Source organism: Cricetulus griseus, chromosome 2 (genome assembly GCF_003668045.3).
Source record: "Cricetulus griseus strain 17A/GY chromosome 2, alternate assembly CriGri-PICRH-1.0, whole genome shotgun sequence".
Lineage (NCBI taxonomy): Eukaryota > Metazoa > Chordata > Mammalia > Rodentia > Cricetidae > Cricetulus > Cricetulus griseus.
In genome coordinates, this window is record NC_048595.1 from 98,458,316 (window position 1) to 98,479,127 (window position 20,812).

General features: G+C 49.0%; 2 protein-coding genes across 12 annotated transcripts in view; one reads left to right on the forward strand and one right to left on the reverse strand.

Moving 5' to 3' along the window:
- Zbtb5 (zinc finger and BTB domain containing 5) overlaps positions 1-11,392 on the forward strand; it is a 36,300-nt gene extending 24,908 nt beyond the window's left edge. For 8 of the 11 annotated variants that reach the window (XM_027403190.2, XM_027403187.2, XM_035439891.1 and 5 more), the window contains one exon: positions 7,248-11,392. In XM_027403190.2, coding sequence (XP_027258991.1) covers positions 7,252-9,264 — 2,013 coding nt within the window. In that variant the 5' untranslated portion in view covers positions 7,248-7,251 and the 3' untranslated portion in view covers positions 9,265-11,392. Of the gene's footprint in view, positions 1-2,065; positions 2,125-7,247 lie in introns of those variants that run through there. The other 3 variants (XR_004768271.1, XR_004768270.1, XM_027403188.2) reach the window with 3 other exon arrangements.
- A 505-nt stretch (positions 11,393-11,897) lies between these two features.
- Positions 11,898-20,239, reverse strand: Grhpr (glyoxylate and hydroxypyruvate reductase). Its single transcript, XM_027403192.2, has 9 exons — positions 20,091-20,239; positions 18,491-18,621; positions 17,592-17,664; positions 16,991-17,107; positions 16,105-16,193; positions 15,109-15,213; positions 14,140-14,275; positions 13,504-13,634; positions 11,898-12,204 (listed from the first exon to the last, which is right to left on the reverse strand). The coding sequence occupies exons 1-9, from the start codon at positions 20,171-20,173 to the stop codon at positions 12,083-12,085; spliced, it is 987 nt and encodes a 328-aa protein (XP_027258993.1). The 5' UTR covers positions 20,174-20,239; the 3' UTR covers positions 11,898-12,082.
- Positions 20,240-20,812: the final 573 nt, after the last annotated feature.

The following is a 20,812-nucleotide window of genomic DNA, read 5'->3' on the forward strand; positions in this document are numbered from 1 at the left end:
GTAAAGGTCTGTGGATCATGGGAAATTGTCTTCAAAAGAGTGCTCTTGGAGTTAGTTTCCATTTGTGTGCTCTCTGTAGAAAGTGGGTTGGCATTAGACCTTGACATTTAGTCAATGACCTTTTATAGAAAAGTGGTGGTTTCTTCTCAAGGTTCTGCTGACATTTTAAAAAGTAAGCAAATTTTCCCACAACTGCTGCTTGTTAAAAAGGACACTGAATAGAAGCCTTTTGTTACAAGTCTGAGTTGAAGCTGGGCATAGTGGCACACACCTTTGATCCCAGTACTCAGGAGGTAGAGACGGGCAGATCTCTGTGAGTTCCAGGCCAGCCTGGTCTACACAGGGAGTTCCAGGATCAGCCAAGGCTGTTATATAGAGAAACCCTGTCTCAAAACAGACAAACAAACAAAAAGTCTGGGTTGAAATATAGTTTAGTGAGTAGTAATTTTAGGAGCAATGTAATTAAAAAGTACTTAGGGCTGGGGAGATGGCTCCGTGGGTAGAGTGCTTGCTGAGCAAACTTGAGGATCTGAGTTCAGATCCTCAGGACAACCCAAGGCTGAAGACAGTAGTGGGTATACAAACCCAGTACTCCTGTAGCAAGGTGGGATGTGAGGTGGAGGCAGGGGAACTCCAGCTGGTCTGGCACATGATTGGGGAACAAGAGACCCCATAATAGACGGTGAGGGCCAGTACTTAAAGTTGCTCTCTGACCTCCACATGTGTGTTGTGGTGTGTGCCCTTGCATATAGGAACACAGATGTAGATTTAAAAAAAAATAGTACTCAGCACAGTGATTGGCAAGTATGCAAGCACAGGGCTTGAGAGTAACTACTACCATTCTGGAGACTGGCACAACGCCACTGGCTCTGTTCTCTCCAGTAGGAGAATATGCTACTTGCTTTTCTCTAACCGGGTCCAGGTTTACCCCTTCTCTTAGTTCCTATTGCAACTCTGAGCTTGTATCAGTTTACTCTGGAAGGCAGGGGCTCCCTACCTGTGCTCAGTAATTACACTGTTAGTTTTGTTTTGGTATTTTGAGAAAAGGTCTCACTGTGAAGTCTTGGCTAGCCTGAAACTATGTAGATCAGGCCTGGAACTCATAGAGATCTTCCTGCCTTTGTTTCTAAGTGCTGGGATTAAAGGGTGTATCACCATGTCTGGTCCATTAATTACATTTTATTTAATCTTCACAAAGCGTTAAGCCCTTGGCTCTTGGTGAATTAGGTGCAGGTCTGGGGTGATGTGTGCTAGCTACCACTCTTGGTAGACTACGGGACTCTTAATAGTGTGCCAGATAAGGGAAATGTGTATTTGGGTATAGTTTGCTGTTGGAAAGTCATCAAGGGTATTAAAAAAAAAAAAAAAGGAAGGGGGGGGATGGCTCAGCTGCACAAACATAAAGGCTTGAGTTAAATCATTTTTTACTTGGGTAAAAAATCTGGGTGGAGTTGCTCATGTCTGTAATCCTAGCACTGAGGTGGGTGGAGATAGGAGGATTGCTGGGACTTGCTGGCCATCCATCTAGACCCAGCTTCAGTTTCAAAGGAATGTTGTGGACAGTGATAGAGCAGAACAACCCACATCCTCTGAACCCCCCTCACACACATTTCCTCCCCCCCACCAGAGAATCATCAGGTAAAAGAATATGGCTAATACAAGGCGACTGTTTTGAGGAATTCTACTGTTATCGTAATTACTTTCCAGGCAGAACAAAGTGGCACAGTGCCCTCAGTTGCTACAACAGACCTTTGTGGAGTAGGAGTTGCCATGATCTGGTTAACTCTGGCTTGTTTGGGACGACTAGGGTACAGAGCAAGTGAACTTCTTGGCTTATTGCCCTCACCTGCAACTCTTATGAAATGCTGTGTGGCATTTTTGAATTTGGAGATTGCAGTGATCTTAGGGTGCAATACCTTTGGAATGTCAAGGATGAACTATGCTTTTTAAATTTTGTGTGTGTGTATATTTATGGATTTTTTTGTTTGTTTTTGAAACAGGGTTGCTATGTAGTCCTGACTGTCCTGAATCTCACTACATAGAGCAGGCTGGTCTCAAATCCAAAGAAATCTTCCTGCTTCCTGCTTTTGAATGCTGGGATTAAAGGCATAAGTATTATTATGTGTATGTGTTCTTTTAATCCCATGGTTCCACTGGGCCTGTAGATATAAACAAAGTACCAGTAGTCCTTTGTTTTACCTTTTTTCCTCCAAGTTCTTACTCCTCAAGGGCAGCCAGGTGTTTGTGCTGCCTTCCACATGACTTGCAAACATCACCTCTGTATTCTGGGGCAAGCTAACAGCTGGCATTCTTAAGGGGAGGACTTTTTTTTTGGTTTTTTGAGTCAGGGTTTCTCTGTGTAGCTTTGGAGCCTATCCTGGCATTCGCTCTGGAGACCAGGCTGGCCTCGAACTCACGAGATCCGCCTGCCTCTGCCTCCCGAGTGCTGGGATTAAGGCATGCGCCACCAACGCCCGGCAAGGGGAGGACTTTTATCACAGCACTTCTTTGCCTCACCTCTCTCTCCCACTGTCTTAGATATGGCTGGTGTTGGTATTATTATGACTGCAGGGTACTGTCCACAGCTGAGCAGCACTGTGTGCTACAACTGAGCGCTGCCTTTTCCCCAGAACACTGCCTCATTTTAACTTTGCGTGCGTGCGTGCGTGTGTTAGGTGATCAGAAGAGGGTGTCAGATTCCCTGGAGCTATAGTTGCAGGCAGTTGTGAGCTAGTCCATGTGGGTACTGGGAACAAGTTTGGGTCCTCTAGAAGAGCAGCAAATACTAGTATTACTGAGCCAGCTCTCCAGCCCCCGTGCCATACCTTTTTTTCTCAATGACGTATTTTTACATTGGTGAAAATGCTCAATTCTCAACATTCAGCCACATCAGAGCTATCGGTTCCGTTTTTGCCCCCTTGGGAAGAATGCTTCAACTTAACTGCTCCAGACTGAACAACCTAGCTTGCCATGCTGAGGTTCTCTGTTTTCAGGCTTCTCTTTGTCTGCTATTGTGTTTGTTACCCAAATTTGTAGGGTCAGAGCCTGGGGCCTGGCAGTCCCAACAAGCTAGACTCTGTTACTTGTCCCCAATAAGTCAATTAAAGAGAATAGTAGTGGCGATAAGCAGAGAAAGGAGATGTATTCACTGTGGCCACATTGGGGAGAGGAACAAATAAAGAGGTCCAGTGACCTTCCAGGTGTATGTTTGGGATAGTGACACAAGGTTAGGTTTAAACAGAGGGTAAGCGGAATCCATGCTTACACAGTCCCTGGGTCTGAGTGTAGTGCTCATCATTGACCCATCCTTCTTCCTTTCCTAAGCATGAGAGTCCTGGGGAAATTTAATTCTTGGGGTCTGTTGCCAGTAGTCTGTCACAAGTGCCTCAATAAACATCTTCTCTCCTGCCAAGATGTTATAGTGGCTCTAATGTTTCCTATATTGTTCCTTTGTCGTTTGTTCGTTGTTTTCCTGGCTTGCTTAAGTACTTAGTAATTTCCTGAGACAGAAAATGTAAGAGATACCCTTTGAGTTCTTGCTTCTCTTAAAATGCCTTAGTTTACCATCATAATTGAGTAATAGTCTAGGAGTGAAATTCTCTGTTGGAAATAATTTTACTGGAGAATGTTGAAGGAATTATCTGTTAGCCTTCAGTATTGCTTTGAAAGAGTCTGATGCTAATTTTATTCCTAATTCTTTGTAAATCTGTCACACTGTCCCACCACTGGCTCCCAAACTCACTTTCTTTTTATTTTAGATTTTATAACATTGTTTATTTGGGCATTCGTGCATGCATAGTTCAGAGGACAACTTGAAGTTACCATTTCTCTCCTGGGATGGAATTCGGGTCCTCAGGCTTGGCAAGCAAGTGCCTTACCTTCTGAGCCGTCTCTCCTGCTCCTAGATTATTCTGTCTTTGAGTTTCTGAAATCGGAGTTAGGCTTCATGAACTAATCTCCTCTTAACAAAATTCAGTTCTGTTTCTCCTTTGTTTTATTGTGAGATTTGCTCAGTTATTTTCTTCCAATTCTATTGACTTTAAATTTTTTGCCATTTTTAATTTCCAGTAATTTTTTCCATCCCCCTCCCCTTTCTTTCCTCCCATCCCTTTCCTCTTTTCTTTCCCCTCACCCATAGGCTGGCTTTGAACACTCAGTATTCCTGCTTCAGTCTCCCCAGTGCTGAGATTACAATCATATGCTGTCATAGGCATATGCTTTCCTGTTCCCAGAACAGTCCTCCTTATGTATGTATAGAAAGGGTGTATTGAGGGTGGGTAGAAGCTGGAGAGCTAGTTGCTCTTCTAGAGAATCCAAATTCAATTCTCAGCACCCATATGGAAGTTCACAACTATCTGCAACTCCAATTCCTGGCCACTGTCTTCTTCTGGCCTCCACCTGCACCAGATATGCACATGTTACACAGACATGCAGCAGCAAAATACCCATTCACAGAAGATAACAATAAAATCATTTTAAACAAAAAGAACTGGAAGTGGTGGTGCACACCTTTAATCCCAGCACTTGAGGAAAGAGGCCACCCTGGCCCACAGAGCAAGTTTCAGGATGGCAAGGACTACACATAGAAACCCATCTCAAAAAACAAGAAAGGAAGAGGGAGACAGACAGACAGACAGACAGACAGACAGACTGCCTTTTATCTCATGGATGTGCTATCTTATCTGAGGATTTTTTTTTTAACTTCAGTTTTTCCTCCTATATCATTTCTGTTTGTTCCAAGTGTTCCCCAGTGCTCTTCTGTTTGTTACTTTGTCATCACCATCATTATTATTCTGTGAGTATATGCCTGCATGTATGTCTGTGAACCACATGTGTGCCTGGTATCAGTGAAGTCCAGGAAAGGGAAGCAGATCCTTGGAGCTGGAGCTATAGACAGTTATGACTGGGCGCATGGGAATCAAACCTGTACCCTCGGAAGAGCAGCCAGTGCTCTGAACCAGTGAGCCATCTTCCAGCCCCGAGGCTTTGAGGTCTGTGCTAAGAGTTTTGTTCTCAGCATGTGCTGTTCCTTCACATTCATAGTAGGAGTGAAGCCTGGACTGATTGGAAGCTGAGTGGATGGGTTGGCCTTGAAGATGAATGTATTTTGTTTGGGCTTTTCAGCTATCTTACACATAGAAAACTCCAGTCTCCTTGGGAAGTGTGAGCCTGGCTGCTGTCTCCTAGTCTCTGAGCAGGGGGGGAGGGTGGTGATTGGGGTGGGGCGTGAGGGACTGTGTAGACTCTTAACAGCTTCAGCTTCTGCTGAAGCTCTCACTGCTCACCAGGTGCTCTCCAGGCTGAGGGAGCTCCTCACCAGCAAACTTTCAGTACTTCCTTCCCTTCCTGTGTCAGATAGGAGCCCTGAGCCTGTCCCTGTTGCAGCAGCTTCTTCCTCATAACATATCTAGAGTTGTCTATTTTTAGTCTGTTCTACCTGAGGTTTAGTTGGCTTATTGGTTCTGACATGCTGGGAGTTCTGTGTACATGTCCTGTCCCGGGCTTAGCAATTAATTCATTCAAACCCCCATCCTAGAAGCCAGAAGTTTCTCCCCTAAGAGGAAAAATAACCTGTTCTGTTTCAGCTGTAGAGCTGTAGGAGGGGGCATAGAAGTGTCTCATTGCCGTTATTGACTTGTCTGTTAACCACTAGGGAGGGCAGGTCCCATGCTCTAGTAAGAGGTAGACACTTGGAACGGATGGGCAGCTATAAAGTTCCTAGGAAATGTAGTAATTTCTTAAATGAAAATAAGCAAGTTCTTATTTCAAATAATTCCAGGAAGTATGCAGATGTTTACTGGGTCCAGACTCAGCATTAAAGGGCACCAGGGCCCTTCTTTTTCTCTTTTAACTTGTTTTATTGAAAACTTTCAAATATATGAAAGTATATACTTTTGAAGCAAATTTACTGTTTTAGCTGTAAATATTTCCATCTCTTAAAAAAAAAGAAATCATAAGACATGCTACCTAAAGGAAAAGTTCCTTGATTTTATTGAGCACAGGTGATACTATAAGCAGTCATTTTGCTTACTTTTGTAGGTGCCCTATAGTTCTTGAAAACATCTGGGCCAAGCTTATTTGTGGCCTCTCTACCTTTTCTATTATTTTTAAGGTGCAATCTATTAAGCTTTCTTGCATTATGATGTATTACTGTAAAACATCTTATTAAACATGTAATCCATGCTCTTGTAGCAAATTTGTGAGTCATGCCACTGTGACCACAACTGAACTTGGTAACATTTCTGTCACACACACTGGGATCTAAGTCCTAGCGCCAGGATAGTATGAGTCACCATATATTTACTTTTGCTGTGCCCTAATTTTTTTCTTTTTTAAAAAAATGTATTTATCTTTATTTCATGTGTATGAGTCTTTACCTCCACATCTGCAATATCCAGAGAGGCCAGGAGAGGTTCTCAAATTTCCCTGGAACTAGAGTTACAGTGGTTGTGAGTCACCATGTGGTTGCTTGCAATTGAACTGGGTCCTCTGGAAGAGCAACCAGTGCTCTTAACTGCTGAGCCATCTCTCCAGTATTGGCTTTATACTTTTAAAACAACAACCCCTCCAAAAGTCAGAATCTTTGGTGCTGGTGTCAGGGCTGCAGTAAGGAGTATGGGAGGGGAGTGCATGTGTACTTTCAGCTTCCATATCTCTCTAGCTACAGTTCTTCTCTGCTATTGATTTGCCCTTTTCACCAAGGTTGCTAGGGATGCTGGAATTTCTTGGCATTCGCTGCTCTAGGAAATGCTGAATGCTAACAAATTTCAGTGGGGCAAATGGGCCTCCTCCCACATACTGGGCTTTTCTAACGAGACCCTCAGTGTCCTAAGCAAGTTACATGAAGGGCTAAGGGATCTCATATGTGTACATGGATTTGAAGCTTAAGCCAAATTGACTTTTGCTTTTTAGTTGACAAGTTCTTACATGTAGGCCCATTATTAGACATCACAAGCTTTAAAAGCTCCAAATGTGGCCAGCTATGCTTAAAGTTGTCATAAATCACCTTTTGATTTATTTTGTGTTTGTGCACATGTGCATGTCACCTGATTTGTGTTTAGCAGTCACTTGACGTCCCTTAGGAGTTGATTCTCCAGGACCCAGGGGTGGAACTTAGTTTGTCAGTAAGAATATTAACTGGCTGAGCCATCCTGCCAGCCCCACACCTCTCTCACTGCATTGGATGTGCTGGGTCTGAGTTAAGATTTGTTAGGTCTTAACACTTTTTTCCTTTGTGTTTTCTGTAGGACAATGGATTTTCCTGGTCACTTTGAGCAGATCTTTCAACAGCTGAACTACCAGAGACTTCATGGCCAGCTCTGTGACTGTGTCATTGTAGTGGGGAACAGGCATTTTAAAGCCCACCGTTCTGTGCTGGCAGCATGCAGCACGCATTTCCGAGCTCTGTTCTCTGTGGCAGAGGGAGATCAAACCATGAACATGATCCAGCTAGATAGTGAGGTGGTGACAGCAGAGGCCTTTGCGGCACTGATTGACATGATGTATACCTCCACCCTCATGCTAGGGGAGAGCAACGTTATGGATGTCTTATTGGCAGCCTCTCACCTGCATCTGAACTCCGTTGTTAAAGCGTGTAAACATTACCTGACGACAAGGACGCTGCCCATGTCTCCCCCCAGTGAGCGTGTTCAGGATCAGAGTGCTCGCATGCAGCGCTCTTTCATGCTGCAGCAGCTGGGACTGAGCATCGTGAGCTCAGCCCTCAGTTCCAGCCAGAGTGGCGAGGAGCCGCCTGCCCCCATGAGCTCATCCATGCGCAACAACCTGGACCAGCGGACACCCTTCCCCATGAGACGCCTTCACAAGCGCAAGCAGTCTGTAGAGGAGAGGGCCCGGCAGCGCCTCCGATCCTCCATGGATGAATCTGCCATTTCAGATGTTACCCCAGAGAGCGGGCCTTCGGGAGTCCATTCTCGGGAGGAGTTCTTTTCACCAGATTCTCTGAAAATTGTGGATAATCCTAAACCCGATGGGATGGCTGACAACCAGGAAGACAGTGCTATGATGTTTGATAGGCCTTTTGGTGCCCAAGAAGATGCCCAGGTGCCCAGCCAGTCAGATGGCAGTGCTGGCAACATGGCCTCTCGTGCAACTCAGGTTGAAACTAGTTTTGAACAAGAAGCTGTAGCTGAGAAAGGCAGTTTCCAATGTGAAAATCCTGAGGTTGGCCTTGGGGAGAAGGAACACATGAGAGTGGTGGTGAAGTCGGAGCCGCTGAGCTCTCCCGAGCCACAGGACGAAGTGAGCGATGTGACCTCCCAAGCAGAGGGCAGCGAGTCTGTAGAAGTGGAAGGCGTGGTGGTCAGTGCCGAGAAGATAGACCTCAGCCCTGAAAGCAGCGATCGGAGCTTCTCAGACCCCCAGTCCAGCACAGACAGGGTCGGCGACATCCACATTCTGGAAGTCACAAATAATCTAGAACATAAGACCTCTTTTAGTATTTCAAATTTTCTCAACAAGAGCAGGGGGAGTAACTTTAGCACAAGTCAGAGCACCGATGACAACATCCCAAACACCACCAGTGACTGCCGGCTGGAGGGTGAGGCCCCTTACCTGTTGAGTCCAGAGGCTGGGCCTGCAGGTGGGCCTTCCTCTGCCCCTGGTTCCCATGTAGAGAACCCATTCAGTGAGCCTGCAGACTCCCACTTTGTCAGGCCTGTGCAGGAGGTGATGGGCCTGCAGTGTGTGCAGACCTCAGGCTTCCAAGGAGAACAATTTGGGATGGACTTTTCCAGGTCTGGCTTGGGTCTCCACTCTTCCTTTTCCAGGGCAGTGATGGGTTCCCCAAGAGGAGGAGCTAGTAACTTTCCGTACTACCGACGCATAGCTCCCAAAATGCCGGTTGTAACTTCTGTCAGGAGCTCACAGATCCCTGAAAACTCCTCTAGTTCCCAGCTGATGATGAACGGGACCACCTCATTTGAAAGCAGCCACCCTTCCCAGCCTGGCCCTCCGCAGTTGACCAGGGCATCCGCCGATGTCCTGTCAAAGTGCAAGAAGGCCTTATCAGAGCACAATGTCTTGGTCGTGGAGGGGGCTCGCAAGTATGCCTGCAAAATCTGCTGTAAAACCTTTCTGACTTTGACAGACTGCAAGAAGCACATCCGAGTTCACACGGGCGAGAAGCCATATGCCTGCCTCAAGTGTGGCAAGAGGTTCAGTCAGTCCAGCCACCTGTACAAACACTCGAAGACCACCTGCCTGCGCTGGCAGAGCAGCAACCTCCCCAGCACTTTGCTCTAACCATCTCTTCTCGTGAGACAGTACACAGGCCAGTTCTGCACCAAAATTAAAATCGCTGTTGGCAGGCAGCTCATGCCACTGGACGTGAGGCCTTCGCTGGCCCTTTGCATTTCAGCCAGTGGTTAGCAGAGAACTGTTAAGTGTAGTACTGACACTGAGAACTAACTCTTAGGTGTAGTACTGACGCTGCAGCATTTCTGAGGGAGGTATGCACCAGCTCCTTCCTTAGGGTGGAGGAATGCAGTCATATAGTTTGTCATTGATGTTGAGAGTGTCAAATTTTAAATGGAAGTGATGAAAACATTTAACACTATATTAAAGCCCTGTGAAGCATTTAATTAAATTTCCTACATCCTCTGGTGGGAATATGCCATCCCTGTACAGCAGTGCAAAACATACTTACGTGTAAGCAGGTGACTTGGTGCTGTGTGAACAAAGGCCCTGGAGGGCAAGCCTGTCTGTCACAAATGCTTTAAAGTGTATCCTGAGCTAGTCCGAGGCCACAGAAAGTACTGTTATCCTTTTTTTTAGTCCAAGTTGCAGTCATTGACACTGCCCTCTGATGGTGCTGACACTGGGTCCAGGTGAACACGCCCTTGGACTAACAGGTGTATATACTTTTGAATCATCTCTGTGGAATAGGTGTTTTTATTAATTTTTTTCTGGTTTTAAAAATAAACTTGTAAGTGGAGTATGTATTTGTAGGGAGTGACAGTGAGGTGTTTCTGTACGTGCTGTGTTAGCAATGTTTTAACCTTTGTATTCCCTATGCAGTAGTTCTGTTGGAAGTCAGCAGGAACTAGTGTCCGTCTTTGTTCTGGTGATATGGAGTCCTGTTTTGTGGGTTTTCATGGTGCATTTGCCTTTCACTCCATCCCGATGTCCAAGCCAGCCAGGTCTGGCTGGCCTTGCCACCCGTGATCAACTGCTCTGCTTTGTCACTTCTCACTCCCAAGCCCCATAGAACATCTCTCCCAGGCATAACCAGCAGAACCAAGCATAGCAGCCATGGTTTTATACCTCAGCTGCCAGTGGTGTCGTTCCTTTCACCAATACTCGGCATTCCATCATCTGAAACCTAAATGGGGTAGTGTTCATAGCTATGTGTTTTCCAGGCTTTGGAAGAATTAGGCAGCCCCCACACAGCATAGAACTCACCAGAAATATCCAAGGCTCTTGGAGAGGCAGTCGGTTCTCTGTCCAGGACTCTGTGTCCTCCTCCCTCTAGCCTTGCTGTCATGACTGCTGTTCCTGGTGTGTACCCAGGGATCAGCACGGGTCCATGCATGTCTGTAGGCTCATTTATTTCATTCATGGACAAGAATTCTTTTTTTTCTCAGAGATGCCAAACCATTGTGCACAATTCAGAGAAATTCAGTTCTTCAGTGTAGAAAACTGTGTATTTCTGTATTTCCTAAAACAAATGACTGTGTGTCTTCTCTTAAGCTAGTGTGACCATGAATCTGTGGATAGACCAAACTGATTCCCAGGGAGGACAGCCCAAATGGAAACCTGGACCCTCTTCCTGAGCAGCAGGTGTGTGGGAAAGACCAGTGGAGGCAATGGGGTCACTTGAGAAATTGCAGTGTGGCTCGTCAGCAGTCTGTTGAGACATGATGTCGGGACCAGTGGGAGTCGGGGTCAGCATGTAGAACCAGAGATGCCCTGCTGGGTGAGGAGCCAGTGTCACAGGCAGAGAATGGCAACCATTCTTCCTTCCTGCCTTAAGGATGTGGTGTTTGGAGTCTGTCCCTCACCTCAGCTTGGATATGAATGGACTTTGCTTTGGGGCCTGCCTCTCCACTGCTGGATGGACCTGGAATCTCATCTACCTCGTAGTCAGTCTCTACGTTTGAGAAGAAAGCTTGCAGGCCAGTGTCCTCCAACATGCTGTAGCACTTAAAGATTTCCAAGGGTCCCTGGGAAACTGGACCCAGGGCTGCTGTGACCTGGAGTTCTACTGGGATTCTAACTGGTACTGGGGACCCGACTTTTGATTTTTAGCCTTAATTGTAGCCCGGCATAATCATGTACAATCTTCTAGAGATGGCATCAAATATAGAGGCACCCTGTCGGTGCTAATATACTGGTCAAAACAGATTTTGAAATAAAAAAAAAAACTGTCATATTCATGCCTCTAAATACATGTTCACCTCTATTTAGGTTAAGGATGAAACAAAACAGGGAAGTGCTTCTCTACTGGCTCTGCTGCTGGGTCATCTTCAAATCCAGCAGATACTCCTGCTTTCCCCACACCTGCCTGTCTGCTATGCCTGTGTGAGAGGTTTTGCAGTGGCAGTGCTTGTGGCCTGGCCTTGGGGTGCAGAGGGGCCAACAGGTAGACATGGACACAGATCTTAAAACTGACGTAACTGTGGTTTGGCCAACAGTGCTGACCACACCTCCTTCTGTCTTGCAGTTTTCTCCCCTCTGTAGTCTGTTCTTTCACCATGGTCTAGGTATTGGATTCAGGTGCTGTGTTTTTCTGGCTCTGCTTTCCTTTCCTCAGTGAGGGAAAAGGCAATCTGGGTGAGGGGAACGTGGGAAGCAGAGTCAAGGCAGATCACCAAGTGCCCTGAGTAAGCAAACACAAGAGATGCTCTTTTTGTTAGTGCCCCAGTCACAGGCCCAGATGCTGTGTCAGAAATTATTTAATGCTACAATTACAGGCTTTTGGCTTGGATATGGCAAGTCCCCAAAGCGGCAAGCCCTTTTGCCAGTTCCCATGTCCCCCTGAAGATGCAGTAGAGGAGGCTTCCACCAGGCTCTTTCCCGAGTCCAAAGTCCAGCAAGATGTCTCCAGCCCATGAAAGCCCCTCTACAGCTTGAGTTCACTGGGCATCGTCTCCCCTCTTAGGCCAGCCAGCAAGTTGTTAGCTGCCAGCAAGGCCATGGTGTTGCGAGTTTTGTAGGTAGCACTGCCGATGTGGGGCAGGATCACTGGAGGGAGAAGGAAGCATTGGTCCCAGACCACCATTTAACAGGACTAAGGTTCTGTCTCAGACCCCATCACTGCACCCTCTGCCTTGCCCTCCTAGACTTAGGACTTAAGTTCCTCATGAACACCATTCCCTCAGGTTCAACAGAGCAAATGCTGAGACCCAGATCCAAACAAAAGATTTGAACCCTTAAAAAATATGGTAGGCAACAAGGAGTCTTTTTGCCTATCTGGACGGTGAAACTAGGCACCAGCTTAGGAGCCTAGCCTAGCAGGTACTGCAGCCTGCACCCTGGAGAGTGATGGCCCAGGGCTTCTGAGCTGAAGTAACTCCATGATAAAATGCTGGGTAACACTGTAGGTGCTCTGGTCCCAGTGCTGAGCAAATGAGGGCTGCCTGCCTTCCAGAGCTGAATGGGGACAGGGCCCCCATTTCCTGGCTGTGGACTGTAACCCTCACATCACAGTCAGTGTTCCTTGCAGGCTGGCATGGGGATGGGGTCAGGAGGAATGCCAAGGGCTGACTTAATGGGAGCCTTCAGTGAAGAGACAGCAAGAACATGTTTGGGCTTCCTCTCCAGAATCCATAGCCCTGATGCCTCCTGGTGAGTCTGGAGACAGAAACACCATTTCTTGAACAGGGAGGAAAGGCAAGTGCTGAGGGCACAGTCTCAGGCTGCAGCCCAGACCTGCAGAAGCCCTTAGGGTAGGACCTGGCAACCAGTGACTCAGTCCCTCCAGGAGACAATAAACAGAAAACTAGAGCCACTATACTTGATGACAAAGCAGCAATAGCCAGAAGCATATAGGGCCCGAGGGAACAAACAGAGAAGGGAGACTTAAAATGCCTAAGGCTGAAGAGTGGCCCAAACTCAAAGTCTGGGGGACACTGATGGCTGGTGAGCCACATGTTGGAAAACCTAAAGCTGGACTCTCCAGCCACAACATGAATGAGCTGTTGGCTGCTAGAATCTTCCTAACTGGTACCAGTTGTAAACACTGGTGGTGTCATTACTTTTCCATACACTGATAATAGCCAGTTATCCCCATGAGTAGCTACAGGAGTGTGGTCAGCCTTCCTTTAACAAATCCATTTGCTTCTTGGATCTGTCTCCATGGAGATGGAGCCTTAGTTGAGCATCACATTCCTGATAAACACCAGTCGCTAATAGCCTGTACACTCCTAGTCCCTGGCTATGCCCTCTGGGCTAGCATTGCCTCAGCTAGCTCCATAGCCAGGCCTGGACTATTCTCAACACTCCATAGGGTAGCTGTACACCTGCACCGGAAACTGCTCTTACCACAGTTCTTCAGGGTTAGCAGTGGGTGGCTTGGAGGCAGTGGTTCCGGAGTGGTCACATCCAGTCCTGCTGCTGCAAGCTGACCACTGGTTAATGCCTGATACAGGTCGTCCTGGTTTACCACATCTCCTCTGGAAGTGACAGGTGGTCATCTGGGGACCCAGACATGCCCTCCACCCAAGCTACCTTTAGGGCAGAATGACCCACAGATGTATTTTTCCACTCATCACCTGGCATGGACTTCTAAGGTTGGAAAATGTTAGTACACCATGGGAGTCTGCATATGAATGCTAGTTCTGACTTGAGCCCTGCCACTTATTAGTGTGACAGAGCTAATAAACTTTCCTGGCCTCCTGAAGAAATGCTAACTTCCTGGAACACTAGGGGATGGGAGTACTTAACAGACTCTGTAGTCCCCACCCTTTGTAGCAGAGGGAAGTGGGCCTGCTGGGAGCTCCTAGAATCACACTGCTATGAGCCAAGCCCTGAGAAGGTTGGGCTGAGCAGGGGACCGGAAGGCTGGGCCCTGTGCTGACTGATCTTCCTCACCCATTTCTCGAAGAGACAGAAATCCAGATCACAGGGGTAGACACAGGAGTGCTGGGGGACCCAGGGATGAGAGCAGCCCTCAGCTACCTGCTGATGTTGATGAAGACAGCTGTGTTCTTCATGTTTTGGAAGAACTCCTTACTGCAGAGCCCCCTGGTAGCAGGTGTCAAGGAGCAGGATACCACAATGAAGTCTGACTCTGCAGCCAGCTGAGCAATAGGCACTGCGGGAGGGGAGACTTTATCAGAGGCTGAGTACCAGTGAGGGACAGTAAGACGGCAGCGAAGGCCAAAGACATGGGTAGCTCCCATCTCCCACAAAAGAAACTTCCCAGGATGCCAGGCATGACAGCACACACTAGGAATTCCAGAGGCTGAGGCAGGAAGACGACCTTAACTTGGAGCCAGCCAGAGCTACATAGTGAAACTGTCTCCAGAGTCAGTGGGCCAGGAAGGTGTCTGTCAGTAAAGTGCCGCTGCACAAGCATGAGAACCTGAGTTGTCATTCCCAGGACCCACCTGAAAATCTGGGCAAGACTAACTTCCAACCCTGGAGGGATGGAGGAGACAGGAGGCTCCCTGAAGCTCACTGACCTGCCACTCTAACCACATCCGTGAGTTCTAGGTTCCATGAGAAACTATGTCTCAAAAACTATGATGGAGGAGCTGGAGGATGGCTCAGCAGTTAAAACAATCACAGAGCCAGAGTTCGGGTCCTCCCACCCACATAACATCCTGAGATGGGGCAGCTCTGAGACGGGCAGAGATAGAGATCAGTTGCTAGGGCTTCCCACCTAGATGAGAGAACTCAAGGTCTAGGACACGTGGTGGAGGTCTGTGCTCCTGAGTGGCCTTCTGTGTCCCAAGCAGGTAGACTACATAACACATAAGGGGTCACAGAAGTCCCCGGACACCTCAAGCTCCTGCATTCTGCCTATCAGTGTCACACCACCACCACCACCATCACCACCACCACCACCACCACCACCACCACCACCACCACCACCACCACCATTGATCCCAGATGGATTCCAGGAGAAATCAGGACTTTACTTACCAAACTCTGCCTGGAATTCTGCTGCTTCCTGAGGCCTGGGCTGGCGCCCCGTGTAGAGAAATCTCTGGACACCAAATGGTTTCAGTCGTCGAGCAATGGCCTGACCTAGAGGCAAGGAGACCTCAGCTTGCTCCCACCTTCCAGAGGGCAATGGCAGGTGACCCTTAGAGATGGATCTTTGTTGTCAGAGTGGAGCTAGGCTGCCCCAGTGTAACCAGTCCCTAGACAGTACACTGTTCTCATGGATTTCGAGGTGGTGCCACACGCTGTAGGTGGACTGGTTTACCCTGGCTTCACATGGTTCCAGTCATCTCAAGGGTCATTTGCTGACTTTCTCCAAGAACTGCATATGGCACCACTGAAGACAGGGCATCAAAAGGTCCCTCTCCTGAATTCTCTATTTCTGTCAACACAGCCCTACCTCTTGACTTTTGGTGGCATTGCCCAGCTGCCAACTTGCCTCACAAGACTTACAAGAGTTTTTCACGCATGCTATGCCAACAGGCTTGGACACTTAAGTCCTCAGACCCGCACACACCCCAGGTTGTTGGACTCCTCCAAGGATTGCTGGCTGACCAGACAGGTTACCTCATTCTCCACCCCTGGCTGCCTCTCTACATGCAGGATGACAGCACCATAGCCTCCTACCAGGCTTCTGAAGTGACAGCACTGAAGGGGAGAGGACATTCAGCTGCAACTGCAGAGTGGGAAGTAGCCTGCCTTTCAGAAGCAGGGTCCAGGGTTGGTGCAGGCTTTCCCATAGTAAGGTGCTTCCCTGGCTAGCCAAGGACCTTATAGCCTTTATGTTCATTAGCAAACCCAAAAGAACCCTGGATCTCTACAAATTGCTCCTGTGAGCCAGTGAGTTCTTGAGCTTGCTTTGTTTTCTTCTTTTAATCACACATACAGCCTCTCCAAAGGACACCCATTGCCCAGGCTTATGGCACTGGAGATTCAACATAAGGAAAAGGTTGGGAGCAGGTAGTAGGGCCTCACCTATGCGCCCTAGCCCCACAATGCCAACAGTGCTCTGCGAGAGTCCATAGCCACACATCCATAAGGGTTTCCAAGAGTCCCAGCCGCCGCTGTGGAGAGACGGGGTGGTGATTAGTCCAACCTTGGGAAAAGACAAGCGGCCATTGGAACCCACCCACTGAGCACTCCTGGCCTTGGTCTGAAACTATTCCTATCTCCAGGTCATAGGGCAAAAGTGGCTGACAACAGAATGGCTCTTTTGAAGTTAACAGGGGACACAGGAAGAGGGGCCAGCCACAAGGGGCCTTAGAAGTACACCTGCTTTTGTAGATGGGGAACCCTGCTACCTGAGGCTGCACCACCAGGAAATCGGGAGCACAGGCTGCAAACTTAAGATCTGGGGTTTCAGAACAAGTTCTAGAATCAAACACTCTAGGGCAACACAAAAGCTGCCCTCCAAGGTGCGCCCTGTGGCCCTGTGGGCCAGACTCCAGCTTCTCACCCAGAACTCATGCATCTGACTGGGAAAATGTTTTTCCCATTGTGCCCACATGATGTCCTTGGGCACTGTCGAGAAAGCTCTCTGTTCCTCACACTGAGGTTCCCTCCCTCAGTGTGTGGCGTGGGCAGTTTTGGCTCCCAAAGCTGCTTCCAGTCCTCCAGCGTGTCCACTTCAGCATCGCAGGTATGCAGCGTTGCACTCCATAGCTACCGGACCCACTCCACTGTGCCCACGCCAGCAGAATTTGTCCTCATCCCTCACAACTTCCCTTCCTGCCCCCTTTAATGCAGCTCTTCCGTGTGCTTTAACTATTTCAGCTGAGTGTGTTCTCCCACTAGAGACAGAGCAGATCTGAGCCAGGCTAAATACTCAGCCCTAATGCTTTCCCACCAGCCATCAACTTACTTCTTCACTTCCTCTATGGCCTCTGGCAGCCGGCGGCAGGTGGTGAGTAGCAGGGAGACGGCAAGTTCAGCGGTGGCATCTGTCAGGACACCTGGCGTGTAGCCCACCCGGATCCCACTAGGAATCAAACATCTGGTGGTAACAGTGGCCTCAAGCACCTTCACCAGTGTCTACTGATGGGTCACTTCCACAATGCTACTTTGCTCCTTCTACTGCCAGGAGGCTCAGAACTGTAAACGGTCCTCATTCTCATCATCACCCACCATGGGGAGTATATGAAGATGGAAAATCAGGGCTCAAGGTCTGCAGCGAGTAGCTACTTAATGGTCCTCATGTCTTCATTGGAAGGGGGAATAATACTACTTGCCTTTTCTACTTCCAGGGTATCATGGAGATCAGAAGAGACAAGAAATATGACCAGAGGTATGGTCAGAGGTCAGAGGTCACCCATGGCGTCTAACCTTCTGGGTTTAAGTGGCTTGTGCATGTATGGATGATTTTAGCATCAGCTACTCTGCACTCTCATGAGGGCACATGACATGAGCAAGCAGAGAGCCCTTCTTGCCCACTGTGGTTCAGCCCTCACCCGAGTTGTATTTACCGCTTCTTGATTTCATCCAAAGCCAAGTGGTCAACCCCCACTGATAGGGTGCTGATGACTCTGAGGTTGGCTCCTGTTGTATAGAAAACACACGTCTGTCCTCATGGAATTCAAACCATACTCTGGGGACGATCCCGGGAGCACCTACTTATTTCTTAGATGATGGGGAAAGCTGTCATCTCTGTCCCTCATATACAGCTGAGGCTCAGGGAGTATATTGGTTCAATCACAGAACATCTGGTTCTCTCAAGACTCTACTCACGCCCACCAGTGGCTGTGGGTCTCCTTTACCTACACCAAAGGCCTCCCCACAGACACTCCAAAAGTGCTGTGGTGGCGGCTGGGATGTGACCTCCTCACGTGCTCTCCTCCACCACTAAGCATCTGGGTCAAGGCCAGGGGCGGAAGCAGTTCTGTACTGAATTTGGCAGCCACTGGGTCTAAGGCTTTCCTTAAACTGCGGCAGTAGGACTCACGGGGTGATGTTCACCCTACCCAGGAACAAGACCTGGGACCACAACTGGGCACACATGTGGTGGGTGCCTAGCAATGCTGGGCACAGACAGTTCTGGGTCCTGTGCCCTGAAACATACAGGCCCAGAGAGATCTCAAGGTCACAAAGCAAGGCTATGGCACAGCAGGGGGGTTCAGAGTCCATAGTTCCCTCCTCCACTCCCCAGCCCATTCATGCAACACTTGGTCTTTGCCCTCTTGGAGCCTCTCGAGAACTTATAAGCCAGATGGGGGACAACAGGTGCCAGGTGGAGCTAGTGCTGGGAACGCCCTCAGAAAGACAGGGAAAACACTGTAGATCAGCTCAAAGGCCAGCTGCAGCAAGCTGATGTGTTCATGGTGCAAGACGCCCCTCAGAATTCTGCCCAGGCCGGCTCGGCACACACCTGCAGCATCCAGAAGTTTCTGGTCCACACGGTCAGTGAGACGGCAGAGCAAGCCATGGGCCCCCGCCACGCTTTCCTCCAGTTTCTTTCTGGGGATGGGATCATCCGAATTCCACTGCTCCACTTCACAGCTGGAGGGAAGGGAAGCCACTCAAAGGGTGCAGGGAACCTCCTAGATGCTATAGCAAGCACAGCTGGCAAACATGGCCTTTTACCTGCTATGGCTTTAGGCTAGCCAAAGTTAAGATCAGGTATGGGAGAGGGGGGCTCAGAACTACTTGGAATGTAGTTAGGGCCGGGGATGAAGGGCTGCCAGAATGGGGGAAGCCACAAAAGCTGAGCCCCCACCCCTACCCCAGAGCTTAAGCAGAAAAGTGGGAATGGCCTAGGCACCACTCTCAATCCCAGAAAGAGGTCTCTCATAGTCACAGTGAGTCTCCAGGCAGCCAGCTGTGGAGAAAGCCGGGGTAGGGTAAAGAAGGGGGAGGGGGGTCCTACATCAGATTAATAGGGCTTATCTTCAATGAACAGTTGCAGTTATGAGTTCACAAAATACAAGCCCTGTGGACTTGCCAGCTCAAGGCTATCTAGCCGTGGGAGCACTACAGTGTGCTTCCTTAGCAGCCCCAAGTGTGAGGTGCTCCTCGAAACCCTTGCATTGAATTCAGAGCAGCCCCAGTGTGTGCACAGGAGGTACAGGACAGTGTCTGGCAGGTCCCCAGGTCCACTTGTCCCAGCACTTCAAGACCAAAAGTGTGTCCTCAGGAAAAGTTTGTAGTATGCTAGAAAAAATTCAAAACAAATCACATCCCCCGAACCCGTAAGAAGTGACTGAAAAAGGGGTCACACCGTCTCCCAAACTATAGACGGTAGTGCAAAGCTGTCAAATAGAAGTGATCAGACTGCAGAGGGACAGGACTGAGCATAAAGGCCAAGTCTGCCACCTGGAGCTGAGTGACCCTGGGGCAAGGTACGAAGGTGCCCATCTAGCCTGTGTTTTCAGATCGGTGATGTAGGAATTCTAAGGCTGACTTCACAGTGTTGTGGGGGACTGAAAGTTTGTGTTCACAGCTCCGGGCAAGGTAGCGACCACAGAAAGTTCAAAATGAAAACAAACAACAAAAACCAAAGTCGTCAAAAGGAGCCGAGCCTTTTGACTGTCACAGTCCCTGACCCCTCCTGCCTGCCAGCCAACCTCAGAGGGTGAAATCCAGTCTGGACCTTGCCTCGTATGCAATCTCCCTTCCCTGAAGGGTGGAGACCCAATAGCCGGGAGCGAGCTGCACCCGGGAGCACTTTTCTCTAAGAAGCTCCAAGCCCACCCGCAGCGGACACAGCTGACAACACCTAAACAAAACTCCCAAGCGCCAGCCCCAGCCTCTCAGGTCCCGGCTCCACCTCTCCCGCCTGCCAGGCACCGGGGACTTGGGAAATTGCTCCCGGCCCTGGGGCAGCTCTGGAAGCCCCAGCGGCGTGTCTGGAGACGGCCAAACCACCTAAGCAGGTGCAGGGGTGTCTGGGTTTCGGGGACACCCGCCGGGTGGATGGGGCAGGGAGCCGGGAGCTCAGCAGCAGTCCCGATACAGACGCGGGCGCTTACTCTGCGGCCTTGGCGAGAGCAGCCATGCCCTCGGGGGGAAACGGGCCAGTGACGAAGACCTTCATGAGTCGTGCGGGTTTCATAAGACCGGCAGCAGCAAACACGAGCCAGGCTGGCCTTGAGCACGGCGACGTCGACGGCGACGGAAGTGGGGGCGGGGCTGGCGCGGAGGGCGGGTCCGGAGGCGGGACTCTCAGGCACCCAGTGTGGGTGGGGCCGTGGCTCGGGAGACTCGATTGTCCGGGAAAGGAGCAGTGTGTTTGTGTGTGCTGAGTGTAGGGCTCTGAGAGCCTTCATGTGTATGTGCCCTCAAGGGTGATATGGCCTGGGGACTGCCAAGCATCCCAGAAGCCTGGGTGAGTGAGGGGCATACTGAAGAGGGACCTGTGTGATATGAGAGTTTCTCTGAGTATGCTGTCAGAATGAGGAGGGGAGAAAGCCCCGAAGAGCCATGCTAGGTCTATTTTAGCCACACTGTCCCAGACAGAGGCCTCTGATTAAACACACTAAACTCCAAGCCAAGCCTGCCTGCATACTCTCAGGAGATTTGGGGAGCTGATCTGAATCCAGAGAATATACCTTTTATTTTTTTTAAGATTTTATTTATTTATTATGTATACAACATTCTTCTTCCATGTATATCTGCACACCAGAACTCATAATGGATGGTTGTGAGCCACCATGTGGTTGCTGGGAATTGAACTCAGGACCTCTGGAAGAGC